General features: G+C 49.1%; 1 protein-coding gene across 1 annotated transcript in view; it reads left to right on the top strand.

The window, feature by feature from the left end:
- The window catches only part of LOC149325895 (histone-lysine N-methyltransferase PRDM9-like), a 176,711-nt gene that overhangs the window by 72,637 nt on the left and 86,173 nt on the right, over nt 1-17,901 (top strand). The window contains exon 8 of the mRNA XM_089562818.1: nt 16,802-16,987. Within this exon, the coding sequence (XP_089418944.1) occupies nt 16,802-16,987 (186 nt within the window). The remainder of the gene's footprint in view (nt 1-16,801; nt 16,988-17,901) is intronic.

Below are 17,901 nucleotides of genomic sequence, written 5' to 3' on the forward strand. Positions count from 1 at the left end.
CGATCATCGACCTTCGTTCTAAGTCGATCAAGCTTTCCACGGAAAAAGCCATACCTGTTGCGACGGGCGCGACTCATCACGTTGCCTTAAACGTCCTCGATGAAGCATTGAGCGTGCCGCCCCGATCAAGTGTTCTCGTCGGCATAGGTACTGGAGACATCGAAAGTGCCGAAGGCGTTATCGAGGGGAACACCCAGTTACTGCTGGATCGAGGATTGGGCGTCGCGAGGTGAGTTGCCGAAATCCGAAATGGCCAAACCCAGGTGTTGCTAACCAACTTCACGGAAGAATACCGGCATCTAAACAAAGGTACGACGATCGCTTTCCTCGACGAGCTGGCAGGCATCAGAGGCGTATTTGCCCTACCCGACCAACCCGCAGAACTATCTGACCAAGGCCATCAACCCACGTTCGACATCTACCCGGCATTACCCCGAAGCAGACAAGACCAAATACGCAGTCTTCTTCAAAGGTACACCGATTGCTTCTCATCAGCATCGAATGTGCGACGAACCCGGCTTGCCAAGCACCGCATTGTCATAGACGAACACGCACGACCACTGCGACAGAGCCCCTACCGCGTATCGCCGCTAGAACGCCAAGCTATCCGCAAGCAAGTTGAGGAAATGCTTCGTGACGACGTCATACAGCCATCGAGGAGCCCCTGGGCAGCACCGGTCGTTCTAGTGAAAAAGAAAGACGGCACCCTTCGCTTTTGCGTCGATTACCGCCGCCTGAACAACATTACGAAGAAGGATGTCTACCCCCTCCCCCGCATCGCCGATACACTGGACCGGCTGTGCAACGCTAAGTACTTCTCATCGATGGACCTGAAGAGCGGCTACTGGCAAATTGAAGTCGACGAAAGAGATCGCGAGAAGACTGCGTTCATCACGCCAGACGGACTCTTCGAGTTCAAGGTGATGCCATTCGGCCTCTGCTCTGCCCCAGCGACGTTCCAGCGAGTAATGGATATGGTGCTCGCAGGCTTGAAGTGGCAGATTTGCCTAGTCTACTTAGATGACGTTGTTGTCTTCTCCTCAAACTTTGAAGACCACCTCAGAAGGCTTCGGATAGTGCTGGAAACGATCAAGTCTTCAGGCCTGACACTGAAACCAGAGAAGTGCCACTTCGCCTACGAGGAGCTGCTGTTCCTTGGTCACGTCGTAAGCAAGGATGGAGTTCGCCCAGACCCCTAGAAGACGGCTGCGATCGCAGAGTTTCCACAGCCTAATGACAAGAAGGCTATACGCAGATTCCTTGGATTGTGCGCTTATTACCGACGATTCGTCAAGAACTTTTCGCGCATCGCTGAACCTTTGACTCAACTTACCAAGGCTGACGGGCCTTTTAAATGGGAAAGGCCACAAGAGGAAGCTTTCAACGAGCTGAAGCGCCGCTTACAGTCCCCTCCTGTGCTCGTGCACTTTGATGAAAACGCCGAAACCGAAGTTCATACCGATGCAAGCGGGGTGGGCTTAGGAGCGGTCCTCGTTCAGAAAAATGGCAGACATGAGAAAGTTATCGCGTACGCTAGCCGTCACTGTCGAGAGCCGAAGTCAACTATTCGACGACAGAGAAGGAATGTCTCGCCATTATTTGGGCCACGTCCAAATTTCGCCCCTACCTATACGGACGACCATTCAAGGTCGTGAGCGATCACCATGCTCTGTGCTGGCTGGCGAATTTGAAAGATCCCTCCGGCCGCCTTGCTCGTTGGAGCCTGCGTCTTCAAGAATTCGACATAACTGTAGTCTGCAAATCTGGCCGCAAGCATTCCGATGCAGACTGCTTGTCACGAGCTCCTGTCGACGCAGCACCCGAAGAGGAAGACGACGACGCTTTCTTAGGACCGGTAAGCGCCAGCAGTTTCGCGCAGCAGCAGCACTCGGATCCTGACTTGCAAAGCCTAGTTGATTATCTGAAAGGCAAGACCGGATCGCCTCCCCGAGCGTTCAAGCGGCAACTGTCGTCCTTCGTCCTTCACAATAATGTCCTCCTGAAGAAGAACTTCGCGCCGATCAGGAGAGTGCATCTTCTTGTCGTGCCCAAAAATCTCAGGCAAGAAATTATGCAGGCATGCCATGATGAGCCGACTGCAGGACATCTCGGGATTGCTCGCACGTTGCACCGCATCCAGGAGAAGTACTATTGGCCACGGCTAGCTACCGACGTTTCCCATTACGTGAAAACGTGCCGTGAGTGTCAGCGACGCAAAACGCCTCCGACTAGACCAGCCGGGCTCCTGAACCCCATACCACCGCCAACTAAGCCCTTTCAGCAAATAGGGATGGACCACCTCGGCCCCTTTCCGACCTCTTCATCAGGAAACAAGTGGATCATCGTGGCCACCGACTACATGACCCGCTACGCAGAAGCAAAAGCGTTGCCTAATGGTACCGCAACAGAAGTCGCAAAATTTTTTGTCGAACAAATTCTCCTGCGACACGGCGCCCCGGAAGTGCTTATCACAGACAGAGGAACGGCGTTTACAGCGGAGCTGACGCAAGCCATTTTAAACTACAGCCAGACAAGTCATCGGAGGACCACTGCCTATCATCCACAAACCAACGGACTCACAGAGCGTCTGAACAAGACCAGCGCAGACATGCTCTCCATGTACATCGACGCCGAACACAAGACGTGGGACTCCATTCTGCCCTACGTGATCTTCGCTTATAATACTGCCGTCCAGGAGACAACCAGGTTTACCCCATTCCAGCTGGTATACGGCAGGAAGCCCACGACAACACTCGACGCAATGCTCCCGCACGTTTCCGACGAAGACAACCTCGACGTCGCCGCCTACCTTCATCGCGCCGAGGAAGCCCGAAGACTTGCGCGGCTTCGCATTCAAGACCAGCAGCACACCGACGCCCGACGCTACAATCTGCGCCGACGAGACACGCATTACAAGCCAGGTGATCGTGTTTGGATATGGACGCCAGTTCGCCGCCGTGGATTGAGTGAAAAGTAGCTGCGACGCTACTTTGGCCCGTACAAGGTTCTCCGTCGCATCGGTGACCTCGACTACGAAGTCATCCCCGACGGCACGACAGCATCTCAGCGACGCCGCACACGCCCGGAAGTCGTACATGTCGTACGCCTGAAGCCATATTATGAACGCTAAAGGACTGGAAGTTTTCATTGTCCGTGTTTATTTTCATTTTAAAGCATCGAGACGATTCTTCTTTGGAAGGGGGATAATGCCACGTATCATTGCAGTGTTTGTTCGTTCACGCTCAAGGCAGCAGGAAAGGGTCGTTATCACTTTTGTTCGTGGCGCGATAAGCGACCAGACTAATCTCGATTGTTCGCAGCCATGAAAGGCTGCGTCTAGGGTTTTCCAGATTACCGTAGATGATCTTGAGCTGTTATCTGGAAGTTTCCTTGCCGGCTTTAAATTGAGCGATGCCGCGAGCGGCGCACATTCGTAGTTCGACGATTGATGAGCACGCTTGTTGCTTACGCCGCCACCGAGTGAGTCAGTTCTTTTGCGGGCGCAAGTCAGCCCAAATAAAGAGCTTCGTTTGCAAGTATTTCTGGTGTCTTCCTGACCGCTGGACTGCCGTCACTACAACGTGACAATACATACATCCATCCATCCATCCATCCATCCATAGATCTATCGATCCATCGATCCATCCATCCATCGACCCATCCATCCATCCATCCATCCATCCATCCATCCATCCATCCATCCATCGATCCATCCATCCATCGATCCATCGATCCATCCATCCATCCATCCATCCATCCATTTATCCATCCATCCATCCACCCACCCACCCACCCACCCACCCACCCACCCATCCATCCATCCATCCATCCATCCATCCATCCATCCATCCATCCATCCATCCATCCATCCATCCATCCATCCATCCATCCATCCATCCATCCATCCATCCACCCATCAATCCATCCGTCCGTCCGTCCGTCCGTCCATCCATCCGTCCGTCCGTCCGTCCATTTATCCATCCATCCATCCATCCATCTATCCGTCCGTCCGTCCGTCCGTCCGTGCGTCCGTCCGTCCGTCCGTCCATCCATCCATCCATCCATCCATCCATCCATCCATCCATCCATCCATAGATCCATCGATCGATCCATCCATCCATCCATCCGTCGATCCATCGATCCACCCATCCGTCCATCCATCCAACCATCCATCGATCTATCGATCCACCCATCCATCGATCCATCCATCCATCGATCCATCCATCCATCCATCCATCCATCCATCCATCCATCCATCCATCCATCCATCCATCCATCCATCCATCCATCCATCCATCCATCCATCCATCCATCCATCCATAGATCCATCGATCGATCCATCCATCCATCCATCCGTCGATCCATCGATCCACCCATCCGTCCATCCATCCAACCATCCATCGATCTATCGATCCACCCATCCATCGATCCATCCATCCATCCATCCATCCATCCATCCATCCATCCATCCATCCATCCATCCATCCATCCATCCATCCATCCATCCATCCTTCCATCCATCGATCCATCCATCCATCCATCCATCCATCGATCCATCCATCCATCCATCCATCCATCCATCCATCGATCCATCCATCCATCCATCGATCCATCTATCCATCCATCCATCCATCCATCCATCCATCCATCCATCCATCCATCCATCCATCCATCCATCCATCCATCCATCCATCCATCCATCCATCCATCCATCCATCCATCCATCCATCCGTCCGTCCGTCCGTCGTTCCATCGAATGATTCATTCATTCATTCATGCATTCATTCATTCATTCATTCATCAATCCATACACAATCCATCCATTCACCCATCCATTCATCCATTAAATCATTCATCCATTAAATCATTCATTCGGCTCTGTCTCTCTCCGTCTGACGTGAGGTCATCAGAGCGAGCGCTTCCTCGCGGCATCGGCGCGCAGCTGCTGCTTGGCGCACCGTGGTTACGCTGGGACGACCGCGACTCTGTCTCTCTCCGTCTGTCGTGATAGATGGATGGATGGATGGATGGATAGGAGCGCCCCCTTTGAAACGGGGTGGTGGCAATTGGCACCATGTTCAGCTTTTCTTTATTATTTTTTTGTTTACTGTGTTTGCAATTCTTTTTAAGAATCGCCATCATCTTTACCTACAGTTTCCTACAATTCTAACCTTATGCCACATCTCTGCTTTTCAGCCACCAATCCTCCAATCGCTTTTTGCTAACTTCCACTGCAGATTTATTTACATGACCATTGTTATCTTTAAACCCTAGGGCCTCAGGAAGAGTGACTGCGCCTGCATCGACATGCGGATGGATGCCATCACATTTGATAATGAGGTGTTCATTTGTTTCCACAGAACTACCACACACGGCACATGTGTCATCTTCTTCGTTAAATTTTTTTGTAGCTGCGCGTTCTGAGACACCCTGACCTAGCTTCAAAAAGTAGGGCACTGCCTCTTGAGTTATCATAGAAAAATTCTTTCCTGATCTGGCTTTTCTAGTATCGATATAGTTCTACACTATGTTTCTTTGCCCCTGAATTCATCCAATTTTTAACTTCCGCGTTTTTAACCTGTCGTTTAATGCTCTTTCTTTCTCCGTCCTCATGACCGGCATACTTACTGGTTAGTTTGCTAGTTCTTTTCCGCCACTGTGAGTCAACGCTCTTTCTGTATAAATATTCAAATACCTTAGCTGCCCACCTGTTATCGTCCAATTTCCTGAGGCGTTCTTCATATAGCATCTTACTCTTAGCTTCCCGTGCTTCGAACGATGCCCAGCCCATATCCCCTTGTACTGCCTGGTTTGTGTTTTTGCCGTGGACACCTAGTGCTAATCTTCCAACAGCTCTCTGATTTACGTCTAATCTCGACTGCACTTCTGCCCTTGAGCACAGAACCGCATTGCCGAAAGTAAGTCCCTGCACCATTATTCCTTTCCAAATACCTCTTAGTACTTCATATTTGTTGCACCCCCATAATGCCGTATGTTTCATTATCCCGGCGTCTCTTCGTCCTTTTGCCCTAAGAGCCTGTTCATGCTTTTTCATGTAGATCTGCCCTTTTTTTTTGAAAAATTTAGCGCGACACACAAGGACCGAAAGAGTAGACGACACGAGCGCTGACTAACAACTGGAAGTTTATTCGAAAACACGTAGAATTATAAAGGAAGAAAATGCGATAAAATCGTTGGTCAAAAACCAAAAGAAGAAAACTAAACACAACAGTCACCGCCAGCTCCTGCTATCAAGACGCAAAGCACTTGTCCAGATAAGCTACCTCTTTTTCCCGTATAGTAACGGACGGTTTGGCCACGCACGTGTTATGAGCCTTGGCGATACTATATGCCTCGTAAATTTCCCTACACAACACGTTGTCATTCTTGTACTCAATCGTAGTGTTGTCAAGGATCGGCGAGCACTTGCTGGTCCCGAGATCCTTGCACTCACGGCAGTGCAAAACAAGGTTCGAAGACACCGGTTTCCTGCAGTCCAGTGAATTCTTGTGCTCCTGCAGCCGCACATTGATGCACCTGCCCGTTTGGCCGTAATACACCTTCCCGCAGGCCAATGGCACCTTGTACACAACCCCCTTTTCGCAGGCGGTGAAATCGCTGGCATGACTGGCAGTACACTCCCGCGGGGATTTTCGAGGCAGTGTCTTGTCTAGCCTGTTCCGAACTGCCGCGCACACTCTCCCGACCTTGTTATCAGCTGAAAAGACCAGCTGCACATCATGCTTAGCTGCAATCTTCCGTAGTCGATGAGACAGCCCGTGTATGTATGGCATACATACACGGTTGTATCCGGTTTTTGGACCTGGAGTTGAAGTTAACCAATCAGCATGTTTGCTGGGTGTATGCTCCAAAGGCGGGGAAGCCCCTTCTAAACTTCCAGTCCCAGCATTCAAGACTTGTCAAGGACGGCATAGCCATGTCCGGTATGACCACAGCCCTGAGGCAGTCGTGTCCCCACCGACTTGAGGAAGGTTTTTTGAGGCAAGTGGCCAGACTACAAGAAGCTGGTTACCCTCAAAAGCATCTTTCCCGGCTTACGGAGCGACTATTGCTAAAACTGAAGCGCGAGGCTTTCCCCTCGGTTCAGGAACCAGCGGACCGGCCACGCCAGAAGGTTGCATGTATGCCATACATACACGGGCTGTCTCATCGACTACGGAAGATTGCAGCTAAGCATGATGTGCAGCTGGTCTTTTCAGCTGATAACAAGGTCGGGAGAGTGTGCGCGGCAGTTCGGAACAGGCTAGACAAGACACTGTCTCGAAAATCCCCGCGGGAGTGTACTGCCAGTCATGCCAGCGATTTCACCGCCTGCGAAAAGGGGGTTGTGTACAAGGTGCCATTGGCCTGCGGGAAGGTGTATTACGGCCAAACGGGCAGGTGCATCAATGTGCGGCTGCAGGAGCACAAGAATTCACTGGACTGCAGGAAACCGGTGTCTTCGAACCTTGTTTTGCACTGCCGTGAGTGCAAGGATCTCGGGACCAGCAAGTGCTCGCCGATCCTTGACAACACTACGATTGAGTACAAGAATGACAACGTGTTGTGTAGGGAAATTTACGAGGCATATAGCATCGCCAAGGCTCATAACACGTGCGTGGCCAAACCGTCCGTTACTATACGGGAAAAAGAGGTAGCTTATCTGGACAAGTGCTTTGCGTCTTGATAGCAGGAGCTGGCGGTGACTGTTGTGTTTAGTTTTCTTCTTTTGGTTTTTGACCAACGATTTTATCCCACTTTCTTCCTTTATAATTCTACGTGTTTTCGAATAAACTTCCAGTTGTTAGTCAGCGCTCGTGTCGTCTACTCTTTCGGTCCTTGTGTGTCGCGCTAAATTTTTCAAGATGTATGTTAACCAACTCGCCCAGTCTGCAGTATTGTTAAATCTGCCCTTTGTTTAGCCATACCCCGAGGTATTTGTATTCGGCCACTGCGGGTATTTCGTGGCCTTGTATTGTAAGCACCTGATCAGTTGTATCGTTAAAAATCATCACACGTGATTTAGTTGCGCTAAAACTGAATCCTAGAGCGTCTCCTTCGTCTCCACAGCAATTAACCAAAGTCTGTAAATCTTCCTGGCTATCTGCTAACAGTACAATATCGTCCGCATACATTAAACCCGGGAGTCGCTGCTCAACTACATCCCCGCTAATCTGTACGACAGATTATAACCCAGATTACTTTCTTCTAGCCTTCTTTCCATATTTATCACGTAGAGCATGAACAGCAGCGGTGATAGAGGACAACCTTGCCTTAATTCTTTGTGCACCCCCTCAGTTCTGGTGCTTTTTTTCCCTTCCCATATGATTCAACTTCATTATCTCGGTAGATTTGCTGTAGAAAATTAATTACAACATGACCGATACCTAAATCTTTCAATAAGCTCCACAGGAGTTCCCTGTTCACGTTATCGTATGCACCGCTCATGTACAGAAAGGCTGAAAACAGAGGTCTGTTTTTCGTCTTAGCTATTTCTATGCATTGGGTAAGCACGAACAGGCTATCATCTATCCGTGACGTCATCACAGCGAGCGCCTTCTCGCGGCAGCGGAGCGCAGCTGCTGCTCGGCGCACCGTGGTTACGCTGGGACGACCCCGACGAGACGAGTTGGGGCTCTGTGTCTCTCCGTCTGGCGTGAGATCACAGCGGAGGTCATGGTAAAGGTCAAACGTGGTAACACCGCCGGGACGACGCTGAACGGCTCTAACTGCGAGCAGTATTGCTTTCGCAATAAAACGTGGTCAAAAGAGTGACAAACACGACAGGACCAGCGTGTGATTACACGGATGTTACGGCGTGTTGGCTTACATAAAGACGGGCTTGGCGCGAAATAAAATTCTGTTGCAAGTCGGAGCTGGTCCTGTCGTTTTTGTCTCCCTTTTGTCCACGTTTTTTTGCGCCGTTTTTCTCCTGGATACTTGGATGTCACCCGTTTGGGGTCATTTTTTCCTTCTTCCTAAATCAGGACGTTTTTTCCGGGGATGTATGTTCCGGGGACATTTTTTTTTGTACGGACATTTTTGCCGCCTCCTATTTCCATCTTAACTGCCATATTTAGGTGAATGACTGGCTGAGGTTGACGCGATGCCTCAAGACACGTATATTGGGTGCATCAGGAAGCAAGGTCACAAAGGTGCAGGGTGCTGCCTGCTAGACCTCCTCATTTCGTTCCCCCATCCCTCACCACGCCTTTGGCCAGATATTGCACATGCCTGCAGTAAAGATGTCAAACACACAACTTCTAGCTAAGGTTCGGGATCACTCAATGGACATAATCGTCGGGCCTTGGCTTACTACAGACTCGAAGACCCATATCCCCTTTCTGATTAGTTAGCTCTTCCACGAAAACTAGACCACTATTCTCATTCCTTACTCCGAATGCCTCTCTGTCTGATGCATGCCCTTTCTTCTATCTAAGCAACACTCATGAGATCAGAAAAAAATTACCGACGATTACGTTACTTCCTAATGCGAAATTTGAGCGCAGCAAATAAGCTGTTTCACCTTTTCGATAGTGAGTCAACCCCAGCTGCGGAGTTGGTTTCAGGGACAACGCCGCCGATGCCGACACAAACAATATGATACCCTCGCTTCCGCAGCGCTAAGAACCAGGTCTAGCCGTGGGAAGGTGGTCACGTATTCGTCGACGTGCCGGGGCCTACGTGAAATAACCGGCGCGTCGGCAACTGAAGAGCACCCTATCCGCCACACAAGAACAGGGGGGGGGGGGGGGGACCCTTTCCTCCTCTTTCTGCATGGCGGCGACGGTGTTCTATGCAGTCACGTTATCTTGACTCTCTAGCGGCGTCAGCGGCATCCAGCGGTATCAGTCGGTCGTTATCAGTCGGTCCCTGCTAGCGCTGGGGGGATGAAAGGGGGGCGGAGCTGGTTACGAGGCCGACGCCGACGACGACGCGAAACCCAGGAACGGACGGCAAAGAGCTGCGCTCTAAAATTAGGAGTCACTTTGGCGACTAAAGTGGTGCAAGGCGAAAGCCTTAGTACAGCATTCTGTCACGAATGTGGTTGTGAATGATGAATCAAGTGCTGCCAGCGAATGACGCGTCCATTGGCTGTCTGCGTGTGTTACTGATGTGTGGTTAACATGTTAAGCTTCGCCTGTAAGAGTGGAACGCGACAGCGTCTTGCAACGCTGCCAGGGAGTCCACAGAACGCCATCGCCAATTCGGCTGTACGCCTTGCTGGACGGTAAATTTATTTTTTGAGGAAAGGAAATGTATCTCTCTCGCATATCTGGGTGGACACCTGCACCTCGCCGTAAGGGAAAGGGGGAAGATGAGAGTGAACGAAGACGCCGTATTAGCTAGACGCGCCTTTGTTCATTCCAAACCATTCAGCTGGCATTACGGAGTGGCTAGCGTGCTCGTATCGCACTCCGGAGACCCTGGTTCGATTCCCCAACTCGACCAATTTCGTTCTCGGTTTTATTGATTTATGCGGTCTAACTAGAAAGGTTAATTAGGCTATTTCATATTTATATTATTGTATTTCTATCCATCGTGTTCTGTCATTAACCTGTCAATTGTTGGAACTGTCTAGGATGTTCGACACAACGTATATGAAACGAACAACGTCTTACTGTGTGGGGAAGTGCGTGGTGGTTGAGGGAACGCGGCTTCGTACTTATCTGTTTTTTTCAGCAGCGTCTCCTTCCGCGGACGCTGTTGTCGCTGCGGCGCGCGTCTTTCTTTCTTTTCTTTTCTTCGGACCTCTTCATTCTTCTCTATATTAATTAGGCTAATTGATTAATTAAGCAATTAACTAAACTCAGTCCAACTTAGTTGCAGCATCACTATACGATCCCTTTGATTGGTTGCATGGTTACTAGCCAAAGTACAATTGGCCCCATTTGAAATTCGCGCACTGTGACGTCACGAGCATTTCGACCAATTGAAAAGCGTGACATTGGGGGCGGAGCTGGTTCCGAGGCCGACGCCGACGCGAAACCCAGGAACGGACGCCAAAGAGCTGCGCTCTAAAACGTGTTTTCTGACCAGGGGATGACGTGCTACGCACAATGAATTTATCGGGAAGTCCACTGGAATGTGTGCATGTATGTTCCAGCGTTTTGTGCTGTGCGTGTGTGTTTTCCGGCATCTTGTGCTATGCCCGATGTACTTCTACTGGACACCCTTCTGAACTATGGCTCATCATGCGCCAGGCGCGTAGATGCCATTTTTGTGAAGATTTTTTTTTTTTTTGGGGGGGGGGGAGAGGGAGTAGGGGTTACCGCGGGCGCATTGTGGTATCCGTTTTTCAACCCTACAAATTCTGGTCTGGAACAATCATGTGGCATTCTGAAGAAGACTGGTCTCCAGTCGAGACGTCATTAAACTTAGGTTTTCAAACCTGTTTTAGACTAATTTATAAGTATATCTTATATAAGCTGGTCCATAGTGCCTTCCTCGGAACAGATATATATATATATATATATATATATATATATATATATATATATATATATATATATATAGACCTTTCGCGTTTTCCGCACACATGTATTAACTTTTGTATAACTTCTTGTGCTCAAAATTTTTTATTCTCCAGCCGCCGCGGTGGCTCAGTGGCTATGGTGCTCGGCTGCTGACCCGAAAGACGCGGGTTCGATCCCGGCCGCGGCGGCTGGAATTTCTTTGGAGGAGAAATTCTAGAGGCCCGTGTACTGTGCGATGTCAGTGCACGTTAAAGAACCCCAGGTGGTCGAAATTTCCGGAGCCCTTCACTACGGCGTCTCTCATAGCCTCAGTCGCTTTGGGACGTTAAACCCCATAAACTAAACTAAACTATTTTTATTCTCCGTGCCATTTTTATTTTCATTTTTCTACATATTTCTTGTCATTTGTTATTTACTTACACCAAAATCGACTCAAGTCGATAATCTCAGAATGATTTAACCTGCGTGTGCATGCAGATCTCGAAACCACATGCACTGCGCCAAACTTTATCAAAGTGCTATCACCATGTCATACTTGTTTGGCGCCACATTTAATCAGAAGCTTTTCTTTTTCGCTTTTCTCTTCCTGTGTGTGCGTTAACATTTTCTGTGTTACATTTTCTTTAAACATTTCTAGAGCTAATTTTTTTTTTTCTGCTCTTCCCTTTTTTTGTTTTGTTCCCCCCAAATTCATCTTTGCGTTCCCATTACGCGCTCGGGCTAGCTCAGTATTTTACCTGACGGACGCCGTTTTTTCACGGGAAGCTCACTGCGGGACACGGTTTTGGACCGCCTAGTATATTTATGGGAAAAGGGGCGCCAGATTGTCTGGTAGAAAGGCCCGACAGCAGAGCAAAGCGACGAAATGAAGCAAAAATACGCAGAGGGCACAGTCGCAAGTTGCCGTTGCAGCGGTTAACAAGTGTGTGTTGGCCGTCTCTCGAACGCGTCCCTTGCAAGCGTCTCAGGATACCTGATACGGGCCGCCCGCTCGGACCCGGCGGCGTCTTGCGGGGGTGTGCGCGTATTTGGAGGGGGGGGGGGGGGCGGAAGGGGGGGGTAGCGGCTTCCGTGTGCGCCGAGAGCCGGGTCTAACGCTCTTTTGCCCCTTCTATCGCTGTGCTGTTCAGGCTCGTTCTTTGCTACTACTTTACCATTTCCACCTCCCCGTTTGTTTTTCCTGGTTGTTGTTCAGCCGCGGCCCGTTTGAGACTTGTCGTACTGCCTATTATACGGTCCCCTGCCCTCATTCTCAAGTTTGTTTAGAGGGCGGAGATTATACCTCCTCGCTTGTTCTGTGTCCTTATATTGACGAAACGGATTCATTGTAAGCCTGCCCTGACGAAGGGAATACCATTCCCGAAACTGTTGGCAAAATAAACGTTAAAAGAACAGTCGCGGTTGTCGTAATACTGTACCTATATATATATATATATATATATATATATATATATATATATATATATATATACTTCCGACACATGCCCCAGAACAAGCAAACGATACGGAAAATAGAAATGGCTCAAAAGAGAACAGAAAATAAAAAAAAACGGGAAAGGAGAGGGGGAATAAGCGTCGTCGCTCGCCGCCCACGTCTAAGGTCGCAGGGAAAAAGGATAGATACCATAAGAATGGTGGATAAAAAAAGCCGGAGGGAAGAATGGATGGAGGCCTGATTCGCAAGACAGCGCCAGCTAGTAAACTCTGTAGAAACAGACAGTGGCCGAAGCACAAGATAGATTTGAGATGAACTTGCGTGTGCTCAACCTAAACGAGTAAACAAAATACAGTGAAACAAATCTGGAAAGTGCGGAGGCGGGCACTTTGAGATTTAACTAGGCACACGTGGGCTTTAAACGCACATACACGCACACACGCCCAGAAAAAAAAAACGGAAACACATGCGACTTTCGGGAGGGAATATGAATGGTACGTTGACGGACTGGACGGAAGAAGAAGAGACAGAGTATTCCGACTGTCCGTCTTCCGTCCCGTCCGTCATCGCTCTTTCGTCATACCATTCAACATGAACCAACCAGCCCGACGCAGCCCTCTCCAAGGGATGTGAATGCCGGGATTGCTCAAGCGAGGGTTCTTTGACTGTGCCGCACTCGTTAAGGTGGTTAAGGGGGGCGGCGGGGGGGGGGGGGGGGGGGGGAGGGAAGAGCGCGGTGTGAGATGAAGAGATCTGCGTAAGCGCATGGGGGGGAAGCTTGAAAAGGATTCGAATAGGTAGGAACAGCCGAGGCACTTCAAGCCGGGACTCAGGAGGTCTGCACGGGCTTTGCAAGGGGCGGATGGAATACAACACGCCCTAGAACACACAATGAGGAAAAACACGCATTTGACGCATTTAAATTAACTGTCTTGATGGGTGGTTTCAACAACTACTTGGAACTAGAGAAACGGGACTCCTACTTTATTTATGAGTTCGGAACAATCGCTTAACGCATTAACGAACGCCTGGGCGTATGGGTCACCCACACACTTCCTGCCTGCTAATAAACCAGGACAAATGTTTGCAAATAAAGCAGAGATGAACTTACGGTTAACCACGTCTTATTCTCTTGTGTGAAGCCGGAAAAAATTAGGAAAAGTAGTTTAATCACCTTTATCACGAATACATTCGTTTCAGCCAACACTGTTTTAAGAGATCATGCAGTGTGTTAATAAGTCTTGTGTTTTTAGCTTCTTCAGGGAAGCCGCATTTTCGGAGAAACTAACTTCTGACCATTTGCTTTGCTGGTTTTTTTTTGGTAGACCTCAGCCAACTGTCGCCCCCAGCCTTGAATGTGAAGCTAGAAAGGGAGTAACAGTAATTTCTTACATTTATAAAATCTGACATGATTTCTACAGAGTTGGAGAAAGGCTTGGAGTGAACGCTGTTTTTCCTGCTCCGGGGAAGCTAGCAAGTTTGTTTATGCGCGCCAACCCTTGGAAAACAATACCCGAGTAAAAAAAAAAAGCTTGAACAGAAATTTGTTAAGTGTCAAGCAAATCTTCTTTATTCCGTTCAGCTCCTACACAACAGTATTTATATTGGTCATTCGGGGCAGTCCGTAAATGTTAGGCTCGGGCTGCACCGCAGCAATGTAGAAAATGGCATTCCCGTAACCTTAGCGTCCATTATCATGACTGCAAGTGCATCTCGCAGTTCGAAAGTTGTCGAGTTGATGCAAGAAATAAACATCGGCTGTGTTGAAAAATGATTCAGGTCACAAAGATCAAGAAGCAGTGTTATAGCTGGATGAGTGCCCCGTCGATTTCTTTGTCGGGAAAACAATTTTGTTTCTTGAACTGTATGACATAGCCGATGATGTTTTGCAAGGTTCCTGGTGCATGAGTGTGCCCATTGAAGTGGTTTTCATTAATTTTTTTCGATTGCCTTCCGCGTATTTGTGTGTACAGAAAGCCAAATAAATACCAGTTGTTAGTTCTGTGCTATGTCATGTCCGTTTCTACGCTTCCGTCTGCCATCTTTTTAGACCTTGTGCCGCGGCGCTCTTTCAAGTCCACCACGCAAAACCAACACGAAGGACACTTGGTGCTGGGAAGGACTTTTGTTGTAACCCTTTGATGCTCGGGGGCGTCTACAATTCTGTCCGCGTTTGAAATATTTTTCGAAGTGCAACGTATGTTTTACACGAAGCCTGTCATTTTGGGTATACATGGTCTGTTCTGAAAGTAGTAGGACTCAATTTTTAAACAAAATTTATTGAAGAGAATAGTACAAACGATTACAATTTTTCAAGGTAGCACCCTTCCGCACCTACACGCTTCTGCCAATGAGTTTTCCAGTTTTCGTACGCCTCCAGGAACGCCTGGACCGGAATGCTGTTTAGCTCCCTCGTCACGGCCTGTTCAACCACCTCTACCAATTCGTGATGGTCCCCCTTGAGCGTCGATTTTATTCTCAGGAATAGAAAAAATCTGGCGGGGCCAAGTCGAGGCTGTAGGGGGGCTGAGGAAGCGTTGCCGCCTTGTGCTGGGCAAACAATCGGAGTCCTTATTCACATGATGAAGAAGATCCTACCGGTTGGCCTTTTCCTCCTCTGACAACACTCCCGGCACCAACTTCGCGCACGCTTTCCTCATGGATCAGTTTTCTGTCACGATCTCAAAAACTTGGGTTTGAGGAATGCTCAAGTCATCAGCAATCATTCTGGTACTCATTCTACGATCACTGTTAAGTAAATGTTTTACTCGCTGCACATTTTCGTTGGTCTTGCTGGTCGAAGGGCGTCTGGAGCGGTCGTCTTTCTCCACTCCTTCCTTACCTTCTCGGAACAGCTTGTGCCACTCAAAAAACACCTGATCTACCCAAGGAAGCTTCACCGTAGGCCTCCTTAATCATGTTGTGAATCTCTTTGCCCGTTTTACCAAGATTTACTCAAAATTTGATCGCGCATCGCTGATCCAGTAAACGCTCGATGATTCTGCGTGACGAGATGTTTCGACAGGGGTTCACAGTACAAACGACCTCCTCTCTTCAATGGCCGAGAGCCGACTGCCAATTTTCCTCAGCATTCCCAATATCCCCCTTCAACGAACCTGCACGCGCAGACCACCTCTCGTCCGCCCGTTCGCCCAGGAAAAAACCAGTCCTACTACTTTCAGAACAGACCCTGTATTCCAGATTTCCACTGGAAAGGATGGCAATGCCAATTCGTTTCCAGGAAAAAAAAATCTCTTTTTTGAAAAGACCGACTTGAGAAAGTTCAACAGCGCGCTTGGGTTACTTTCTTTGCGCTTGCTGTCAATTCTCTCTTCTCCAACGCGTTTTAATGATTTATAAACGGACATTGTAGCTGTGCTTTCATCGCCGGAACAGCTTCGAGTGACCTGAATAATAATGGATCATAAACGTGTTTGGCTGAACATTACGGCAGGAATTCCGTGCGCATGGAACTGTACAGCATGCGTGAATTCCTAAAGATTTTGACCCATTGATGTTTTCCTCGCGTGAAAGAAGGGCTCTCAATATAAAGGCAAATTTTCAGTCGTTTAACAATAGCAGGGCATATTACGTGTCTGATCAGGTTAAGCACGACATAGTTCTCACATGCGTCTGCAAGTTGCAGTACAACGTATTCTTTCGCATGCACTCCCTGGGGATTAACTACCTTATAGTCTGAATCCAAATGCGAAAGTATTCCGTTGCAATAATATATGAGCCCCTTTGCCATTTAAAAATCTCTCCCATCGTCTGTGGTTTCTATTCTAGAGGGAGCCAGTTTTGTGCTTCATGACCGAAACAGGTTACGCTCAATGAAGAGGGTGCAGCAGGTCCAGTAGAGGTAGTCAGCCATCATATTTGTTCTCAGGTTCCTCCCGGAGACGAGCAGAAGGCAAAGAAGAGCTTGCCGGACGGCCTCGTCATTCGCCGCACAACATTCAGGGGCACTGGGTACGGTGTCTATGCGACGAAGCCGCTGCCCAAGAGACTCTGCTTCGGGCCTTACGAAGGCATGCTTGCTGGCGCCACATCAACAGACCTTTCTTCCCAACAGGTACATAATTGCCTCGTCATTTCACTCCCGAAAGCTCATGATCCGGGATATTAGTACGAACGCCAGGAAGGCTCCCTCTCTTGAAATTGCATGTGCCAGAAGGTAATGTGGTGGGAAGCTCTTCCTTCTTTAGGTTTGAGGCACCTATTCGTGCTCCCGAAAGAAATAATGGCCAATTTCGATCGAACCACATTAATTTAAAAACACTGCTGAAACTAAGGTATTTAAGATCGTGGGATATTTCGCTCAGAAGTGCAACATTGTCCAGCCTGCTAGTTGTTCCAAATGGAAGCTCAGCGTTTTTTTCTCCTTTATTTAAGGAAGTACATGCAACGTGCTGCTGAGAATCGTAACTTTTCATATTGTAAGCATTGTTTGCGAACTTCATCTTCATTAGTCTATATTCATCATCATCTCCCATCATCGTCTTGGCGGCATGCGCCATTCCTGCTGGTGGCAATAAAGCCTGCTCCGGGCGTTACCAATCGTGCTCCGGGCGTTACACGTGGTGGAGGTGGCTCTTGGTCCCCCTTTGCCTCTCCCTAGCCCCCTGGAGCCTCGTTCCGGTCGTCGTCTGGTTGGCTCACCTGCCCCAGTGGAACACATTGACTGAAGTCGCTCACAACTATCCACCGTCCTTCCTCCTCCGGCATGTTTCCTCTAGGCCCCGATCCTTCCACCGGCCGACCGGGCCCCACGAGGTTAATGGGGCGCGTGAAGGAGGCCGGCTCATTCTTGATCACGTCACGCAAACTTGAGGCAGGAGGAGGAATTGGGAAACTGTCAACAGAAGTAGGAACGGCACCACGGAGTTCTTCGCAAATTATAGAGCGAATTAGCGTGCGCCAGTCTGCATCAGTAGAGGGGCCGGAATCCCATGTGTCTTGAACCCGGGCCGACCGTCGGTCGTCAAG

This window comes from Amblyomma mixtum, chromosome 10, assembly GCF_055824585.1.
Source record: "Amblyomma mixtum isolate Tamu chromosome 10, ASM5582458v1, whole genome shotgun sequence".
Taxonomy (NCBI): domain Eukaryota; kingdom Metazoa; phylum Arthropoda; class Arachnida; order Ixodida; family Ixodidae; genus Amblyomma; species Amblyomma mixtum.